Consider the following 18386-nt stretch of genomic DNA (forward strand, 5'->3'; position numbering starts at 1 on the left):
ATTTTTTCTACGTGTGCTGAGAAACGCAGCACACGTAGAAAGGGGAAATTACAAGGAGAAATAAAGATATTTCTAGTTGTTATGCCTCACCTGGGGAGGTGTAGCATTTTAACATATTCCCAGGTCTACCACTCATGGTAAATCTGGGGATGCGCCAAAATCCATGGGTGGATGCGTGGGAACACCCACACTCCACCCACGGAACGTCTCCCTGCCGCAGAGTAACACAAGGCAGTGATTTGCGCTGCCTTGCTTTATTCTAGATTTATAAAGCCACGCAGGTCCACGCAAGGTGGCATGATAAACCTCCTTTAGGTTTTGTGTGGAGCAAAGGCGACGCAAAAACTTTTATAATCTGGCGCCAGATGTACTAATAATTGATTCACAAAATTTGTCATAAATTGCACACCATCATTTTACAATCTAGTTTGATTTAGCAAACCAAACTATGCACTAATAGGTCAGTTCGCAAAATAGGGAATTATAGTAAGCCAAAGACCAACCTTCCTAATGAATATTAAGTAGGCAGGTGGCAGATTTGTTCTCAGGCCTCCATAACATGTTCTGTATGTAGGTAGCTGTGCCTACAAATGACAAGTGGTGAAGCAAGTTTGTCAAATGGAATGGTATAAAGTGCCTCTTTAGAGTCTTCAACATTAGTATAGTGATTTTTAGTAATGTGTGGATATAGCAATTTTAAGCTTGACCCGACATATACTGCTTCGAATCGCATAATTTCATTGGCTCTGGCTATACTCTTTTTACATCTGTGTTAGAAAAGACCTTCTGATTCTTCTACAAAGGAAAATGGCCTGAACAACGCGAGCAGAGTCAGGCGTGCCTTTCCAACACAAGCTTAACCACGCATATGCCTTAACCACACATAGGCGTGGTTACGGCAATGCGTGGTTGAGATGGGCGGGCCCAGGAACAGGAAGGATCAGGAGAGAACGCGGTGAGGTAAGTAGGGCTAGGGTCGGGTTTTGGGGGGCTGGGGGTAGTTTTAATGGTTGGGGGTAGTTTTTTGGGCTCAGGGTTAGGGCAGGAGTGGGGTTGTTTTTAGGGCGGGGTGGTCGGGTTGCTTTTAGGGCTCATGGGGGGTTGGGTAGTTTTGAGTGGGTGGGGTAGTTTTTAAGCCTCAGGGTGGGGTTGAGGTACTTTTTATGGCTCAGGGGGTGGTCGGGGTAGTTGTTAGGGCTTAGGGGTATCAAGTTAGTTTTTAGGGGCCAGGTTAGTGTTAAGGGCTTATGGTGGGGTTAGGGTACTTTTTAGGGGTCGAGGGTCAGGTAGTTATTAGGGCTAAGAGGGGAGTCGGGTTAGTTTTAAGTACTCAGGGTGGGGTCGTGGTACTATGTAGGGCTCAGTGGAGGGTCGGATAGTTGTTAGGGCTAACAGCAGGTTGCATATGGTGTGATCATTACCACACATTCCTATACCAGTCATGCCTTTACCATGAAATTGTGTGGTAAAGGCATGCTTGGTAAAGGCATGCGTGGTAAAGGAATGCGTTGTTCAGACGCATTCGTGGTTTAGGCAGCGTAGTAGAGGCACGCATGGTTTAGCCATGGTAAACAGAGGTACTGAGATTGTTTCCTTATTGGCTAATGATCAGTAATGTACTACAGTAGAGCAGTGATTACATTTTCTTATTACGGATGAGTTGTAATATGTCAGAGGTCCTTGATATGCTAACTCAAGCTTAGATCACCACACTTAGCGTTTGTTTTAAAAGCAATTAGTGAGAAACTGAAAGTTAATAATTTTTAAAAAGAACGTTTTGGAGTAATTTGAATAGTAAATAGCAATCAACAATTTTAAACAAATGGCAAATTTGACAGCTCTATGAAAACAAATAAAAGCAATCACAGCCTCATGTACAATCGAAGCATGCAATCAGGCACTTAGCTTCTGCTAACTAGAATTACCTCTACAACTGAACAATGAAACAGGAACTAACCTATTTGCACAAACAAATTCACTTCAAAATACAACGGGCAGCGTATTCTTCCCATTTAACATTAAAGTCATTAAGCGATGTAGTAAATGCACGAAACAAAAAACAGCATGTAACTGCACTCTATCAATCAAGGCAAAGCCCTTAACTAAAGAGATCACCACAGTAAAGTACCCAGTCACCCTGCTAGTAAAAACGACACATTGTGTTTTAGTAGGATCTGGTAAAGCTGATCCTATTAAAAAACGTAATAAATAAATAGTGCCCAAATGACTAATTAAACACTTTCCACTACGGCCACAAACATTATTTTACTTTGCAATACTACAAATTTCATTCACGTTAAAAAAGTTTTAAAAATGTGTACTGCATGGAAAGCTCTGTTTTGCGTCATGCTTGATCAATGAAGGCAAATCACTCCGGCCCGGTCTCGTGTTGTTTCTAGCAATATATGACGATTAGAAAGACCAAAAAAGCTTTTTTTTTAACAATTCCTGAAGTACACCCTTTCGATTGTGTGTCTAAACCCAAAACCTAACTATTTTCAGCTGAGACACTTGGGGCCTCAATCAGAGACTCACACTAATCCAAAAATACAAAACATGGTAAAATTTGAGCAGGAAAAATACTACATGTTCCAAGTTTTGCACCATGAATGGGTGAACAATGTGCTATTGCTGTGTTAACCAACATGCCAAGCAGCCGAACTCGGAATAGGGAGGTAATTTCTCATATTTTAAATATTGCACCTAGCGGTACCAATATTCACTTGATGAGGTTTTACCTCCCAACATACCAGGGCCCTCAGGAAGTGACTCATAATAGTTGCGAACATTTTTGATCCATTTTGCAAAAAACTATAGATAGGTCTCAAAATGGGGAATAGAGTTTAGCTGTTAATTTTTATACATTATACAATATTTTAAAATGAGCCAAAGGCATGGCTTTAGTGAGCACCTGACACGCCCACTGTTTCGAAGTGTGGCTGAATTGACATGCCAATCCGACTACATGAGGTGAACCACAGTTTGTAGCCCGCATGCGCAGTTGCAATTACTGGCGGGAAGTATCATCGATGCTGTGTTCCATGTTGGGACCCTACCTTGGAAGAAGCTCTTCACCCTGAGGTAGCTGACGCTCAGGCGCAGCACGGACAGCTTATCCAGCTTTGAAATGCTCTCCGGTGGTAGGGGAAGAAGGCTGGCCAGGTGATCCAACTCCGTGTTGAGGCGATCTCGGTGGCGTTTCGAAGGATTGGACTTCCCGTTCCCAACCGCTGGCCTTCTGTTGAAAAAAGAAGAATTAACACATGCCGGATTGTGGCGAGTCCTGGTTCTACAACCATTCCAAATTTAATGTCGAACTGCAATCATGCACAACTTTTCTACACAAAGCAAATCAGTGACAAGAGTTTCTTGGAAACTCAACAAGGGGATTTCCTCTTGCAGGACATGGTTCACTGACCACTGCCTTTGAAATAGTAAGACTAGGTATCTCACGAAGATGATTTGTTCTGATCATCCTGTGCTGAAGCACGTCAGTCTCACTAAGGGCAGTTACACCTTGATTAAATGAAGTGCATCCCCAAACACTGTGACCAGCAAGGTTTTGGCAATCTATGAGGAAATAAATCCTCATGAAAGTACTCGGGCTGAAAAGAATCGCTTAGACTACAAGAAGACTGTGGGCCCGATTCACGAAGGTAAACAGAGACGAAAGTCTAACTTTACGACTTTTGGTATTCACAAAGGGCATTTACTACTCCTAAATGCCCTTTGTAATTACCAAAAGTTGAACTCTATGAATTTCTGTATTAACAAAGGGCACTTAGGAGTAGTAAATGCCCTTTGTGAATACCGAAAGTTGTAAAGTTAGACTTTTGTCTCATTTTACCTTTGTGAATCCGGCCTAATGGCTCTATGACTAACTTAAAATGAATCACTCTAGTTTTACACCTTGTTCCAGTAGAACACAATATTGTAATGAGATATCATTAGGGTTAAGCCATACAAAGGAAGCAATCTCAGGTTTGGAAAGTGTTTTAAAAGAAGCAACTATTTACGGGGCTCACTTCGGCCGTTCAGGACTGATGATACTAAGGTCACCCATCAATGGCTCAAAGACTTAGTCTCATGACCTGGAACGTTAACGGATTGGGAGATCAAATTAAGCGGAGCATAGTGCAGCACTACATACACCGCCGTCGTATTGACGTAGTGTTGCTCCAAGAGACACACCTTATAGGCAACGCCTGTCATGCCCTTGACCGAAAAGGATACCGCATGGTTGCCCACTCGGGCTTCACCTCGGGTTCCAGAGGGGTGGGAATTCTCCTGAGAAAGAGCTGCCCATATGTAATGCAGACGACCTACACTGAGCCCCAAGGTAGATATGTAATCTGTTCAGGAAGCTGGGAAGGGAGGGCCCTTAATTTGATCTCGGTCTATGCACCACCAGGTCTGCAACGCCAGACCCTGGCAGACGTAGGAAAGATTCTGCTGACCCTGTCGGAGGGCACGGTGATTATTGGCGGCGACTTTAACCTGACGATGAACGATACGGTGGACCGTACCCCACCCCGGGCGGGCGCGCAGAGGGGCTCGCAACTGAGCAAGTTCGCGGATGCGTTCGGTTTGGTGGACGTCTGGAGGTGGTCGCACCCCCGAGACACACTTTACACTTTTCACTCCGGAGTGCACGGAAGTCACTCACGGTTGGAATACCTGTTTACGCTCGCACAAGATATTCATAATTTCACTGACTCCTCGGGCCTGGCAAGGGGGATTTCCGACCATTCTCCGGTCATAGCCTCTTTTGGAGCCAGCCTGGATCGTCAACCGGGCCCCATCCGGATTCAGCCATGGTTGCTGAGAATCCCGCACATTAGGGACTCTCTGCGACACGACACTGATTGCTATTTTAAAGAAAACGAGGGGTCGGTTGCTTCGGCGGTGACACTATGGGGGGCCTACGGGGCCGTTATTAAAGGGCGAGCACTGTCATTGCTGGTGGGGCACAAAAATGAACGGCGACGCCGGGTGAGCGAGCTCGAGGCGGAGATACTTCAGCTCGAACAGGGAAATGCACACACCCCGGCCCACGACGCGCCACACTTACTCGAAGTAAAAAGACAAGATTATAAACAGTTGCTCTATGAGGAGGCCAGTCGCCGATCCCTCGCCACCCAACATAGAATTTATGAGCTGGGAGAACGCACGGGTAAACTGCTGGCATGGTTGGAGCGGAAGGAAATGGCGGCGCGCTGGGTGGGTGCGATCAAAGGGTCGGACGGGACGATGGTCACTGACCCTCAAAATATAGCTGAGGCTTTTGCTGCTTACTACGAAAGAATCTATACCCCGCCGCAGGACTCACAGGCCGGCTGGGCACCAGACCTCCTCGCAACCATTGAGGTACAATGTCTCGCCCAGCAAGACCGGGAGACGTTGGAGTCGGACATTTCGCTGGAGGAGGTTCAGACAGCCATCCGAGAGACACGCTCTGGGAAGGCTATGGGTCCCAATGGAATCCCGATAGAACTCGTGAAAAGCATGTCGCTGCTGGTGGCACCCCATCTGCTGAATCTATACAATGAGTGCTTTGAGACTGGCACTCTTCCGGCTGAAATCTGCATGGCCACGATAGTGGTAATCCGCAAACCCGGCAAACCAGCGGACGAATGTGCCTCATACAGGCCCATTTCCCTGATCGCAGTGGAGGCCAAAATTCTGGCTAAGGTGCTGGCCAACCGACTGCTTCCGTACCTTGCGGCCTTGATCCACCCTGACCAATCTGGTTTCATGCCGGGCCGTAACACCGCCCGCAATCTGCGTCGAGTCCATGGCGCCCTGGGTCGAGCGGCGACAATTCAAGAAGATGCGCTGCTACTAGTGCTAGATGCCAAAATGGCGTTTGACACAGTGGCGTGGGAGTACTTGTTTGCTGTTTTGGCCCGGGTGGGGGTGGGCCCTCGGTTGATGAGATGGATCCAACTGTTATACACCATGCCTACGGCCTGTGTATCGGTCAACAACCACCGCTCGGCCCCCTTCCCTCTGGGTCGCGGCACTCGGCAGGGCTGCCCCCTGTCACCACTCCTGTTTGCTCTGGCGCTGGAGCCCCTAGCGGTCTGGATCCGAAATGACCCCGAAATTCGGGGCCTCAAATGGACAGCTGACCATGAAGACCGCATTTCGCTGTACGCGGACGATGTTTTACTATACTTGGCCTCCCCCGCGCGATCGCTTCGTAGGGTACTACATATCTTTCATATATTTGGGGCCCACTCGGGATACCGGATCAACTGGTCCAAATCCCAGATGTACCCACTCCGGGGTGATCCACCGCTTAGCCCCAGGGTATATACTATACCGGTAGCACTACAGGGCTTCCAATATCTAGGAGTTTTCATAACCTTAGACACCGCAGTGTTCTACGAGTGAAACCTAGAGGGCCCTCTACAGAGGTTCAAATCAGATGTGGTCCATTGGAAGTCGTTGCCCCTTACACTCCTGGGCCGAGCAGCCTTTTTCAAAATGTTAGTGCTCCCCCGTTTTCTCTATGCCCTTCAGAACACTCCTATCCCGGTCCCGGAAGCCTATTTCCTAAAAATTGACGCAATGCTGCGGGGATTGCTGTGGGATACTGGAACGCCGCGTATAGCAATGCAGAAACTAACTATGGGCTGGTACAATGGCGGGATTGGCCTGCCGGACCTACGCCTCTACTACCAGGCCACTCAACTAATCGCCATCAACCAGTGGGTGTTCGGGGCGCAGGAGGACCCTAGCTTCCGAACCGACCGATGGCTTCTGGGTAAGGGTGGATATAACAGGGCACTATACTCGAATCCGAAGAAACTAGATCTTACGGGACCCACGGCCAGAACGGTGGAGATTTGGCATCTTCTCCAGAAGCGAATGGGGTGGTATGGGCGGTTGACTAAGGCCACTCCGTTATGGGAACCGGACTGTCTGGAACGGCTGAGCACTTACACGGGGTTCGATAAATGGGACCTCATTGGCATCTCTACAGTGGGGGACATATGGGTTAAAGGCAGGAAGGCAACGTTCACGGAGCTGCAGCTTAAATACCAACTTGCTCCCTCAGAACAATTCCGTTATCTACAAATAAGCCATGCAATCGACGGGGTCCTGCCCGCCGAGACCCCCCTTCCAGCTTATTCACCCCTGGAAGATAGATTGTTGCTCGACCCCATGGACCGCAGGGCGATCTCCCTCACATACCAAAAGTTAGTCAACAACCGAGACGACCCGATGGAGAAACTCCGGGATAGGTAGGAGTCGGACGCAGGCGAGATGTCTGACGAGGTTTGGCGAGATGCGCTAGCCTCACCTCGGGAGGTGGCGGTATCGATGCGGCTCCGCCTGGTCCAACTCAAGGTGTTGCACCGTGTATATTTTGATGCGGTCCTCTTGTGCAAACTAGGTCGGCGACCTAATGAACTATGCGTCCGTAACTGTTCCCACGTAGGCACGTTTACACATATTTTATGGGCCTGCCCCTCCATACAACACTATTGGAAAGAAGTCACCCGCCAGATGGCACGGGCCACCGGAAAGTCGGTGGTCCCCTCCCTTAAGTTATGTCTCCTGAACGTGTGGGAGGATACGGACCTTACCCCAGCGGAGCAGGAGTGGGCGGCGTTGGGTTGGGCCCTAGCTAAGAGAAACATTGCCCAGAAATGGGGGGTGGCTGCTTTGCCGTCCTTGAGCGCCTGGGCCAAAGATATGGATTTCTCGATGGTGGCGGAGAAAACGGTTTATAAGGATAGAGGGTGCCCCCAAAAATGGGACCGTAAATGGGGACGGTGGAATAAATATCGGGGGGACATTTGTATATCTCCCACTGTGGAACTCCGGCGTGAGAGACAGGCTCTAATGGATAATTTGGGAACAGAGGGAAAGTCCGGAGCCTTGGGAGACACTTAAGCATGCACTATGGGAATCTGAGCCCCTGGGACTTGGGCGAGTCAGTGGGTTGTCTGTATGGCGCTCTATGTTGGGTTGGTCTCTGAGCGAAATTACCCTTGATGTGATGTTGATTTTGTCTGGTGCCCTTACATATACCTTGTATACTTACAGTCTGTGCTGGGGTCGTGACTGCTGTAACTGCTGCAGAGTTAATGTTAATAAAAAGTCTATTTAAAAAAAAAAAGAAGCAACTATTCTTGCCCTCTGGTAATGGAGAGGTGGCACAAAATGGACCTTCAGGCTAAACTGGACTTGATACTTTGAAATCTGCTGGACTGCAGCCCTCTGTTAAGAGCATGGACATGAAAATGGATCAAAGCATATATTGGACAGTGCAGCTAAATGCGAATGTCCTGCACATTATGACCCTGATAATGAGCTGGCCTGAGCAATATCTAAGACCTGGATACCACTCCATCCGATCACACCTGGCCCAGTGCATCTGAACCTGGAATTTCTGGCACTGGAACATCTAACCTAATTTTACTGTCCGGAAAAGTAGACCAGTAAAATTGTGTGTAGATCAGGCAGCAGCAGTGGGCACAAGCGCAGTGAGGCCCCTGCCCAATCCTCTCATTCAACATGGCAGAAGCATGGGTGGCAGCCCCCTACCAGGCTCCTTCCTCCCCTACCACTGGCTTCCTCCTTGCCACCCCCAACAACCTCCCCTCAGTCCACAGCAGTCCCCCTCTGCCATTTACCACCTGTTTTAAGCAGGTGGTAAGTGGGAGCAGGAACGTCTTGTTATTCTGAATGAGGAATCAATTATGGACTTAGGTGCAGGATACCAACTGCATCCACTAGTTCCAGTGATGCGGTGTGCCCTCACATGAACCTGAATCCCTCGTAACCAGACCTGATGTTTCCTAAGCATCAGTGTGACCCCCTGTCAAAGTTTCAAGCCCAGCACCTCACACCTATGGCTTTGAAATTTGAGGACTTGTGTGAGTTTATCTAACAGGCTGCTCATGTTCAGCTGCCAACTTCTTCCTTCTCTCTCTTCTCTCTCTAGGCTTAAGGATATAGGTTTTCCTTGCTTCTAGGCATTTGGTTTCCAACAGCAAAGCAATTACTATAATCCCTTTCCTTCACAAGGCTGTGAGAAGAAGCTAACCCAATACAATTTGCCTTTCTCTCTTCCAAATCCAAGGTCTTTTTTCTGCCTGGAAACATAGTTTCCTGCAGGGCATGATGGAAAACTCACAGTGCCAAACCATGCTTCCCTTTTGGGACAACAATAGAATCTGAACACAATTGTACCAGATTTTTTTTCAGGTCCCCTTATACAATAAGTGATAAGTTTGTATAATATTTCTAGAAGTGCACCAAAGTTAGCACAGCTGGTATAGTACAACTTCTTATTATATATTAACAGTTTTGTACATGATGATCGTCTTATTTTTTATCTTATTTTGCCAATGAGCTAATGCCAACTCTGGGTTGGGTGTAAGAGCGGTGCCTAATTTTAAGAATTTATTCATTGCGCCTTGATGCCATCCACAGTTTTTCAGAGCTAAAATCTCAATGTAGTAATGTGTCCAAAGGGACATAAGTCTGCACGGGCCACTTTGTAACTAGATTAAAGGCGATGGGCCTGATGTACTAAGATTCCATCCACAAAATGCGGCTGCGAATTGAACACAGACTTTTTGCATATAGAATCTGATTTTGCGAACCAACCTATGTAAAAATAGGTTACTTTACAAAATATGGAATCATGGAAAATCGCAGACCAACATTGCTGATGAATACTGATTAGGAAGGTCACAATTTGCGACTCGCTATGTATAACCACAATCACAGGAAAGGTTGACTGTTAGGTTCAGCAGACCATCATGTCTATAACTACCTTTAAATAAAGTAATTTTTTTTTACATGCAGTTTGTTTTCCTTAAAGAAAATGGTGCTGCGTTATTAAAAAAAAGTTTACTTTATCTTAAACGTTTGTTGGGGAGTTGGCAGTGTTGCTCTTGACCACCAACTACATCCAAACACACATTTATTTTTTGTACAGTCATAAGGGGACCACTTCTCTTTTCGGAATAGGTTACCACCCCCAACTCAGGAATCAGTCGCAGAGCACAGATCAATCTCATACCAATTCCCAATTCCATTATAGGAGTCGGTAAAAGTTTACTGACTCCTAAAATGGGATTATAGGATAGCAAAACCCTATTTTTCAATCGCAAACAGACCTGTTTTGCAAATCGCACTATTTGCACCCTCAAAGTAGAATGATATATCAGGCCCGAAGCAACATAGAAGGGCAGTAGACAGAAATGCATAATAAAACATTGAATTTGATGTGTCTTACAATGTATGACAAGGGCCGTGTGGATTACTTTAGTATTTTCCAGAAATAAACACATAGCAATGCTTCTCATTTTTTTTCCTCCATAAAACATGTGAGAATATGGTAAAAGTGCAAAGTTCCCATAACTTATATTAAATAAAAAATTGTAGCACAAAAGGAAAAAAATATGCTCATTAGAGTCAATATGGATTGTCTTCAATGCACAAGACACAGTGATTTAAAATGTGTCTTCAGGTGGATGAAAGCCAGACTTTTGGTTTTGTTTCCTGTCTGTGATTTAGTCCATACACCATCTATGGACTTAAAGTGTCCAGATATTAAAATAACTTCACATTATGGCAAGTGAGCAGACGTCTTCCTGGCCAAGGCATGAAGAATGTTTGTGGTCTTGGTTTCTCTATGAATGCTACTCTCCCCTGATTGTAAAAACAAATAAAATTGAGATTTTTTAATGAAAACGAGTGGCTACATATTGTTTTTTTGCTATCCACAAAAGCACAGACATGTTTCTTCACTTGTTCACGTCAAAGCTTCCTCGGGTCCTAGGGCTTTTTCTCTTGAACAATAGCGCTAGATTACTTTTGGGTCCACCATGTTCTGCCCCAATCTCTTCTCAACTGGCCAGTCTACATTAGCTCCCTTTTGCCATGCACATTGCCTTTAAAGTTTTGGCTCAAAACAATTTTGGTGGCAGTTTTTTTTTTAATGCATAGCCGGTTTACTCCTCATATTTCTGCTCTGCTGCTTCGCTTCTCCTCTCTGGCCCTCTTAAAGGAGCCTAAGTCATTTGAGCCCAAATTTGGGGAGATCATTTTCAGTCACCAAGGCGAAGCTGAGTAGTGAAAACGTGTAACCTTGATCCCATTTGAGATATTGTAGGAGTGCATCATACTCTACCATAGTCAGCACTCAAATATATTCTATTGTAACTAACGTCACTAAAGGAGTCGAGTATTGCATATCGAAGGTATTCCAGGCAAAATATATGTGTTTTAAATGTGAATATTAAAAGGTTTATGTGATACTTACATATTAATGTAAATGAATACGCTAAAATAAATGTGTCTCATAGTGAGTTCATTAAATTAAAATGTTACGCCAGCTAAGGTTTAATGTTTATTGTATAATGTGAATTAATGTAAGTGCCTAAAACTGACATCTTTGTAATCCTTTTCTATATGTATTAGAAGCTGCATTTATTTTATTTTTTGTAGAACTGGGCACATATTTGTAATCTAGTGTACTAGCCAAAGTCAACAGTTAAATTGATGCCTAATGCATATTTTAGCCTAACGTTCTTTTTTTCAGTGCAAGCTTGTGTTGTAAGCTTACATTTTGTCTGTGTTAAGCCTTCCCTGCAGAATGTTTCGTCTCATTTTGTTTCCACTGCAGGTGTGGATAAGCCTCATTAGTTAGAATAAAGGAGTTTTGTCTTAATAGATAGCAAGGCCTAAGAAGAAGGAGTCGGACAAGGAATTGGGGTAACAAACGAGGGAAGGAGTTCTCATGGGAGAGGAGAGGAATGACCAAGGACAAGAAAAGATTATAACTTGTTGCTATGGGAAAGGTGGTGAACGTATCCAGTTGTGCCAGAGCATTGAAAAATTACTAAAGAAGTTGTCCTGTGGGAGTGTGAGCTCGACTGTAGTTGATATTATGTGCTGTACTTGGTGAGGGAGAGTCCTTTCAGGTTTTCATGGAGAGCAGACTTATACTTCTGCTTATGTGGCTTTAGGCTATTTGACCCATTACTGGAGTGCCTTCTACTGAACACTCTGACAGCTGACACCTTTCTTCCTTTTTGATCATGCCCATACCCAAATTCTTTTAATTTAGAGCTATCTTTGCTAGGTTGGTGTAGGGAAATATAGTTTGCCCATGTTCATTAAAGAATATTATGTGATGCATTTTAACCTTTTTTTCTTTTTCCTGTTCCTCTGCATCATCATTATAGAGTTAGTCATTTGCTTTGTATTATACAGGGTTAATGTCTTCAAGAGATTTGGACTTTTAGATGATTATGCTGAGATTGGTTTACATTGACTTGGTTCTGAATCTGTAATTAAATCCTACTAAGCTCAGTTGAAATAGTCGAGTGGATTAATGTGTTGCCCAATTGGTTGCACTGTATTGAGATGATAACCAGTGATTATTTCCCTTCACCGCTCTCTCTTCTAGAGAGGCCCGTTCCTCTGGAGAATATTTGTGTAAATGGGCCCCGACTTTACCAGTAACTATCTGCATTTGACCTATAGCTCTCTCATAACTATCTACCGTTCCCTAAGCAATTCAAAGCTTGCTTGTTTACCACTTCTCTTTTATGTATGTTGGTTTGCTTTTCTCATGGTATAGGTTTGCTCAGTGCCAGGACACCCCTTGGGTATTTGCATGCTTTACAAATGTCTATCATTGACTTACAAATGCATGTTCATTCATTCCACATAAAATGCTGGCCTTTTACTTATAGAAATGAGAACTAAAACATTTTGAAATTTCTCTGTAGCCACTGGTGGTGTGAGTAAATGCCAATGAAGAAGTGAGATTGTTGGTGTTTCACTTAAAACCGTTGATTACACCACCCTAACATCAATATTAATTTAAAATGAGGATGCACCAAATGAGGTGTCATCATGGCTTGCTTCTTCCTTCAGCAGCAAAAAATCATCTATAAACAAACACTAGATTAATACTCCATTGTCATCAGTCTTGTCGATTTTCCACAGTCAGCAGTATTGTCACCTCCTCCATTCAATATTGACATATACCGCTCCCTCATCAACTTTCTCAAATTCACTACGAGTGTGTGAGGGAGGGTGACTTGTCTGTCATCACCCTGAATAAATGGAATATGTTTACAGCACACAAGTGAAATGAGACCAACACACCAAAACTTTACAGCATTTAGAAAAAAAGATTTGTTATATATGGCTCTCCCTCAGCCCCATTAGTGTGAATGCCAGATTCTAAATCTGCTTATTTAGTGTTATGACATAACAACAGCCTTGCTACATCAAAAAGGAAATCCAAGCTGCTCTGAAATGGCTGTCAGACAACCTGTCAATGTAGCACTCGCTCTATGCTTTGATGGAGAGCAAAATGGCGGCTTTGAGAGGGGAGGAGGAGGGAAGGCACAGACAGACTAGTGGGGTTTGTGGCAAGAGGCCAGGTATTATTGTTTATATTTGTGATAGGGAGGAGAGGCCATGTAACGGGTGGATCACCCATTACTCCTCTGCTCCTGCGTAGCAGTCGGAAGTAGGGGCAGATGCTTTTTATCACCATATAACGTAAAATTATAGATTGGTAAAAAGTGAATAACAAGGATGTTCTTCGTCTTGGAGTTGTGAGGGGCATCGTAGATAATTCAAGCTTTGCTTTTGCTGTGTAATAGATGTCACTGTTAGCATCCCTCAGTGATACACCTCTGGATGTAGTGGTTTGACCAGAAATCTGGGGATTCTCTATTACTACCCAACTCTAAGCTGTAATCGCCCTCGACCGGGTCTGTGTTTGAATGTGGGAAAACCAAGACCGTGGTGATGAAATGGTGTCTTCCTATAAAAAAGATCATTTAGAAAAGGTGTACTCTTTCGGCTACCTTGGCTTGCTCTTCCACCATAACTTTAATTGGTGTGATCACATAGAAAAATCAATAGTTAAGTTTAAAGCAAGCTGCATCAATGTATTAAGGGTTGCGAGGAGAATAGGTAGCAAACCAACAACTGTCATTTTAAATGTTTACAGGCAAAATAAGACTGTGGCAGGACTTTACGGTGCCCAGATTTAGGGCTATTATAAAGCCTGGTAACTCCAAATGGCTGAAAAACTTTTTTTATATACGCTGTCAAAACTAGAGCTTGGTACGCCATTAATACCTCTGAATGTGCAGCTGGCCATTTGGCCTTTCTCTGATACTGCTGCTCTCTATCTAGTCTTGTATTGGATTTGGCTGAATAAAAATTGCTCAGCAAGTTTATCTTAACTCATCTAAGGAAGAAATAACCTTGAAGGATGGAAAAGGCTGCAGTTGGCTAGGGCGGGTAAGCAAGATAGGTAATGATCTAGGTCTAAATCATCTATGGCAGGTCCACAACCAAATTAATGCTGGGAGTCCACATGTTCTTAAGAAGGCCTATTAGCGATGAAGTCTGTCATTAACATTTAATAACATACATTTTTCTTTTATTGACACTGTTGTAATGCTAATGTTCTAAGGAGTAGCCTCGTTTATTACATATTCAAATTCTATAATTGTACTGTTTTTAAGACAATTGCAAACCTTTGATATTTAGATATTATTATGACAATTTCTATTTTTTTAACTTCACATTAATATGTTATATATACCAACACTGTATCATTTATTGTTTTGTGTTTGTCTGCAAAAAACCTAATAAAATATTTTGAACACAGAATAAATAGTTCTATCTCCCTGACTGCCAACTATTTCAAACACTATGCGGAGGTCAAGTGTTGTACATCGATATGATATACCCGGAAATGAAGGGCTAGTTATATATAAAGTTTAGATTAGGGATGAGAGTCTATCGTGCCAAATGGGCAGTCCATTGTCTCAATTTTGTATGTGCACATTGAATGGTGAATTAGCTCATTTCCATTGTTAGAAACAGGGGAATAAGAAGTTACCAGGATGCCTTTTCACTGTGCTGTAGGATAGATGATATCAATAGTGTTTGTTGTGTGACCTCTTATGTTTGGTCTGTCTGGCTTATTTTAAGAAATGAACCGGAGTGAGTTCTGTATGAATTTTTAGAACTGCAACAGCATAAAGGCAAAAACGATTTTTTGTCTATTCCTGTCCTATACAAGTTTGTTATCTCTTTTTGAGACTATTATGTATAAATTAATTAGATAGCATTGGAATGCCCTTCAACTTTATTTAAGGCTGACGGATGTAAAGAGGCTATTATTGTTACTTTTAACGTTTTGTACAAAGGGAATGGAAGGAATTTTTTTATAAACCATTGTAATATGGATTGTTTCAAACTTTTACATAGTGGAATAAGTATTTAGGGACCTGATTTGTTCCTGCAAAATTTGCATTCTTTTTTGCTGTTTGACATAAGGTTGACATACTGTTGGTAGTGTCAGGAGAGGTGATGTATTGAGTCAGTGGGGGGAAATCTGTCACTCCTCTGGGAACAGTGTTATAAAGCTGCACATAGATAACAATTTTTATTGTTGTGGCTGCTCCCCTAGAACAGAAGGACTCTAAAGAGTGGAACTAGCCATCAGGGTATAGGTGGCTGAACTCTGTAAGGGCCCTCTTTGTGAGCATGTTTTGGACTGTGCATTCTTTAGTCAGGTGCAGTAAGGGGTTATGTTTATGTTTTAAGGGCAGTGGGGTAAAGAAAAATCCCATCTGCCCTGCATTGCAGATGTTCACACCCAGCAGGGGGTGGCAACAGTTTTTACCACATTTTGAGGTTTAGGCAGGCCATTCGGTAGGAGGGAGGCAAGTGGAATCCATTTTCTCTGTGCTCATTCTGGGAGGGAGTAAAATAGGCCTAAGTGACACTGTGTAGAGGAGTACATTCCAGGGTCAGGTACCTCAAATCCTCCTTGCGAATATGAAAGCACCATTGTGCGCCAGGCTATTCTGGCTGGCTTAAGGACTCAGACCAAGGTATTAAGCAGAGACCTGAGGGAGGTGATTTAGATTCAGAAATACTTTATTTCCAAGAAATATATTCTTATAGAAATATTACACACATTTCAAACTCCTAAAATCGACAATTTGAATGCCCTAAAACAACAATGCATGGTTGCATCATTCAGCCACGCCTACTTATAAATTATACAATTACATAATTAAAACTAAATAAACATTAAAATTGTTCTGTACCCAGACCCAATAGAATTCACCACCCAAGGTCTCACATGTATTTAAAACCTTTCATTAAAAATAATATTAAGAATTTGACAAATAGAAAAACAATTCATTCTGCCCCAATCAGCGTTTTAAGTGCAATATGCATTTAACCAATAGCAAACAATACATTGTACCCCAATCAGGATTTTAAAGTGCAAAGTGCAAAATAGCTTATCACAACCTTTCTATAGGGACATCCTCCCATTTACTTGGCATCACCGTATTAACTATAAACACACCCATACCGACCTAGATCTTAAACACTAATGAGAAGATAGAACCAAGTGAGTCTTTATGCTTTTACACACATATTGGCCAACTGCAATAGCTACATCTCTGAATCTAAGGCTATGAATCAGCTCTAACCCCCTTTCCCTAGGTTGAATCCCATATTTTTTAAACACAGGCCGAAGTACCCTTTTCTTTGTCTCAATAAAAAATGCACAGTCCAATAATAAGTGGCTCACTGAATATTTCCTACCTCTTTTGCAGGGGCACTAGTTATTGTTCTTAGCAACCTCTGTTTTTAATTCCTTAATGCGTCCCTAAGGGTCAATTTTCACCCTCAAGCGCAGTACTTCATTCCGCAAGCCTTTATCTGGGATATTATAAAGATATGGGAACAGATCCATGCTCTCCTGTCATGATAGGAAATTACAAACTGAACTGTTAGTTTTGAGGTAGAAGAAATCCTCTGTACAACTAGTTTCTGTGGCGCTTTGTCTAAGTGTACCAAGTTAACTAAAACCACTTCCCCTCTTTCGGTGCACATCTTGGACGTTCAAGCGCTTTGAAAATTATTGTCACCGGGTTCCTATTACCAGAGAAAGTTTACATTATTTCCTGTAAAATTTACTCCGTCAATTTATCGCCAGGGTTCTCATCTTTAAGAGACAAATAAAACTGCAGGGCTCTGGCATCGGCCAGCACACTCCAGGCTACGGCTCTCAACTCCCTCTTTACAGCTTGGATCATAGCATTTTTAAGGAGATCAAGAAATAGTTTTAGGGAATTATTTTCCATCCCTTCTCATACCTATCCTAAGCCAACACCTCTGATCCATTTGAGCCTGTGGGATTAGCTTACACTGTAAAACTTTGCTCAGAGGCTCAAAGGTATGACTACCAAACTATGAAACATTTCCACCCCATTCACTACTGCAGATAGGCAAGCTTCCAAATAGCCATTTGTTTATCCTACCTCAAATTGTCTGAAAAGGTGAGCCCCAAAATACTTATACTCTTTAACCTGCTCTAATCTTGCGTTTCCTAGGAACCATGCAAATTTCATTTTCCACCTAGCAAAAAACATTGCTTTTGTCTTATCGACATTTATCATTAATTTTTTTTCTACCCAACAAACATTTAGGGCATTTAATTTCTGAGAACCGGCATTCGGCAACTCTGCTCTGCGATCTCGGCGTGTGACGTCAGTGCATCCTTGCCTCTCCTCATCAGTGCTGCCTCCTCCTCGTCAGCCATTCCTGTTGTGCAAGCAGTGGAAGTGTGTATCTTACCAGTTATGGAAGCTGAAAAAGTGTGCGTAAAGCAGTATAGGAATGTTTGTGAAAAAGTATAATAACTTAAGCAGGATTACCATCTTTGTTAAGGCAACCCAGCCCGCCAGGTCTAACGGGAGGTTTAGAAATGTATCTATTTAATGTAACAACTTTGATTTCATCATCGGGCCATAATTTGATTGTACCATCTGGGCAGGGGAGCGGTAGATAGTGATCCCAAGATATTTGACCGAGTCGGTGGCGCAGGAGACTAGATATTCCAGGGAGAGAAGGGTTGTGGTGTCAGTGAGTGGGAATAATTTGGACTTGACCCAATTGATAGAAATGCCAGAGGAGCCCCTTAAGTGGATGATCTCACGGATTATCGAGGAGAGGTTTATCTCTGAATTTTGGATGATAAGTAGAATGTCATCTTCATATATGGACATCAACGACCTACTGTGGTGAAATTGCAAACCCCTGTGAGCATGGAGAACTTGTAACAGTCGAGCCAGGGGATCACTGAGAAAAGGTAAGACATCAAGCCATTTACATATACCAGTGCAACCGGTTTTGAGTATAGCAGCTTTGTCATAAGTATTATGTCAATTGAAATGCCATACCACCTCAAAGTCTCCCACAAAAAGGGCCACTTTAGGGAATCAAATGCCTTTTATGTGTCAAGCAGTGTGGCAATTATATTGAGTTCTGGATTGAGCTGATGGATAACTGCA

The 18386-nt window shown here is 43.4% G+C and overlaps 1 protein-coding gene across 3 annotated transcripts in view; it reads right to left on the bottom strand.

Moving 5' to 3' along the window:
- The window catches only part of AHRR (aryl hydrocarbon receptor repressor), a 793419-nt gene that overhangs the window by 727183 nt on the left and 47850 nt on the right, over positions 1-18386 (bottom strand). For 2 of the 3 annotated variants that reach the window (XM_085606922.1, XM_085606920.1), the window contains one exon: positions 3057-3238. Coding sequence is in view for 2 of the 3 variants with exons in the window: in XM_085606920.1 (XP_085463046.1) it covers positions 3057-3238 (182 nt within the window). In the remaining variant the exon portion in view is untranslated. The remainder of the gene's footprint in view (positions 1-3056; positions 3239-18386) is intronic. The other variant, XM_085606921.1, reaches the window with a different exon arrangement.

This window comes from Triturus cristatus, chromosome 5_2 (assembly GCF_964204655.1).
Source record: "Triturus cristatus chromosome 5_2, aTriCri1.1, whole genome shotgun sequence".
Classification (NCBI taxonomy): domain Eukaryota; kingdom Metazoa; phylum Chordata; class Amphibia; order Caudata; family Salamandridae; genus Triturus; species Triturus cristatus.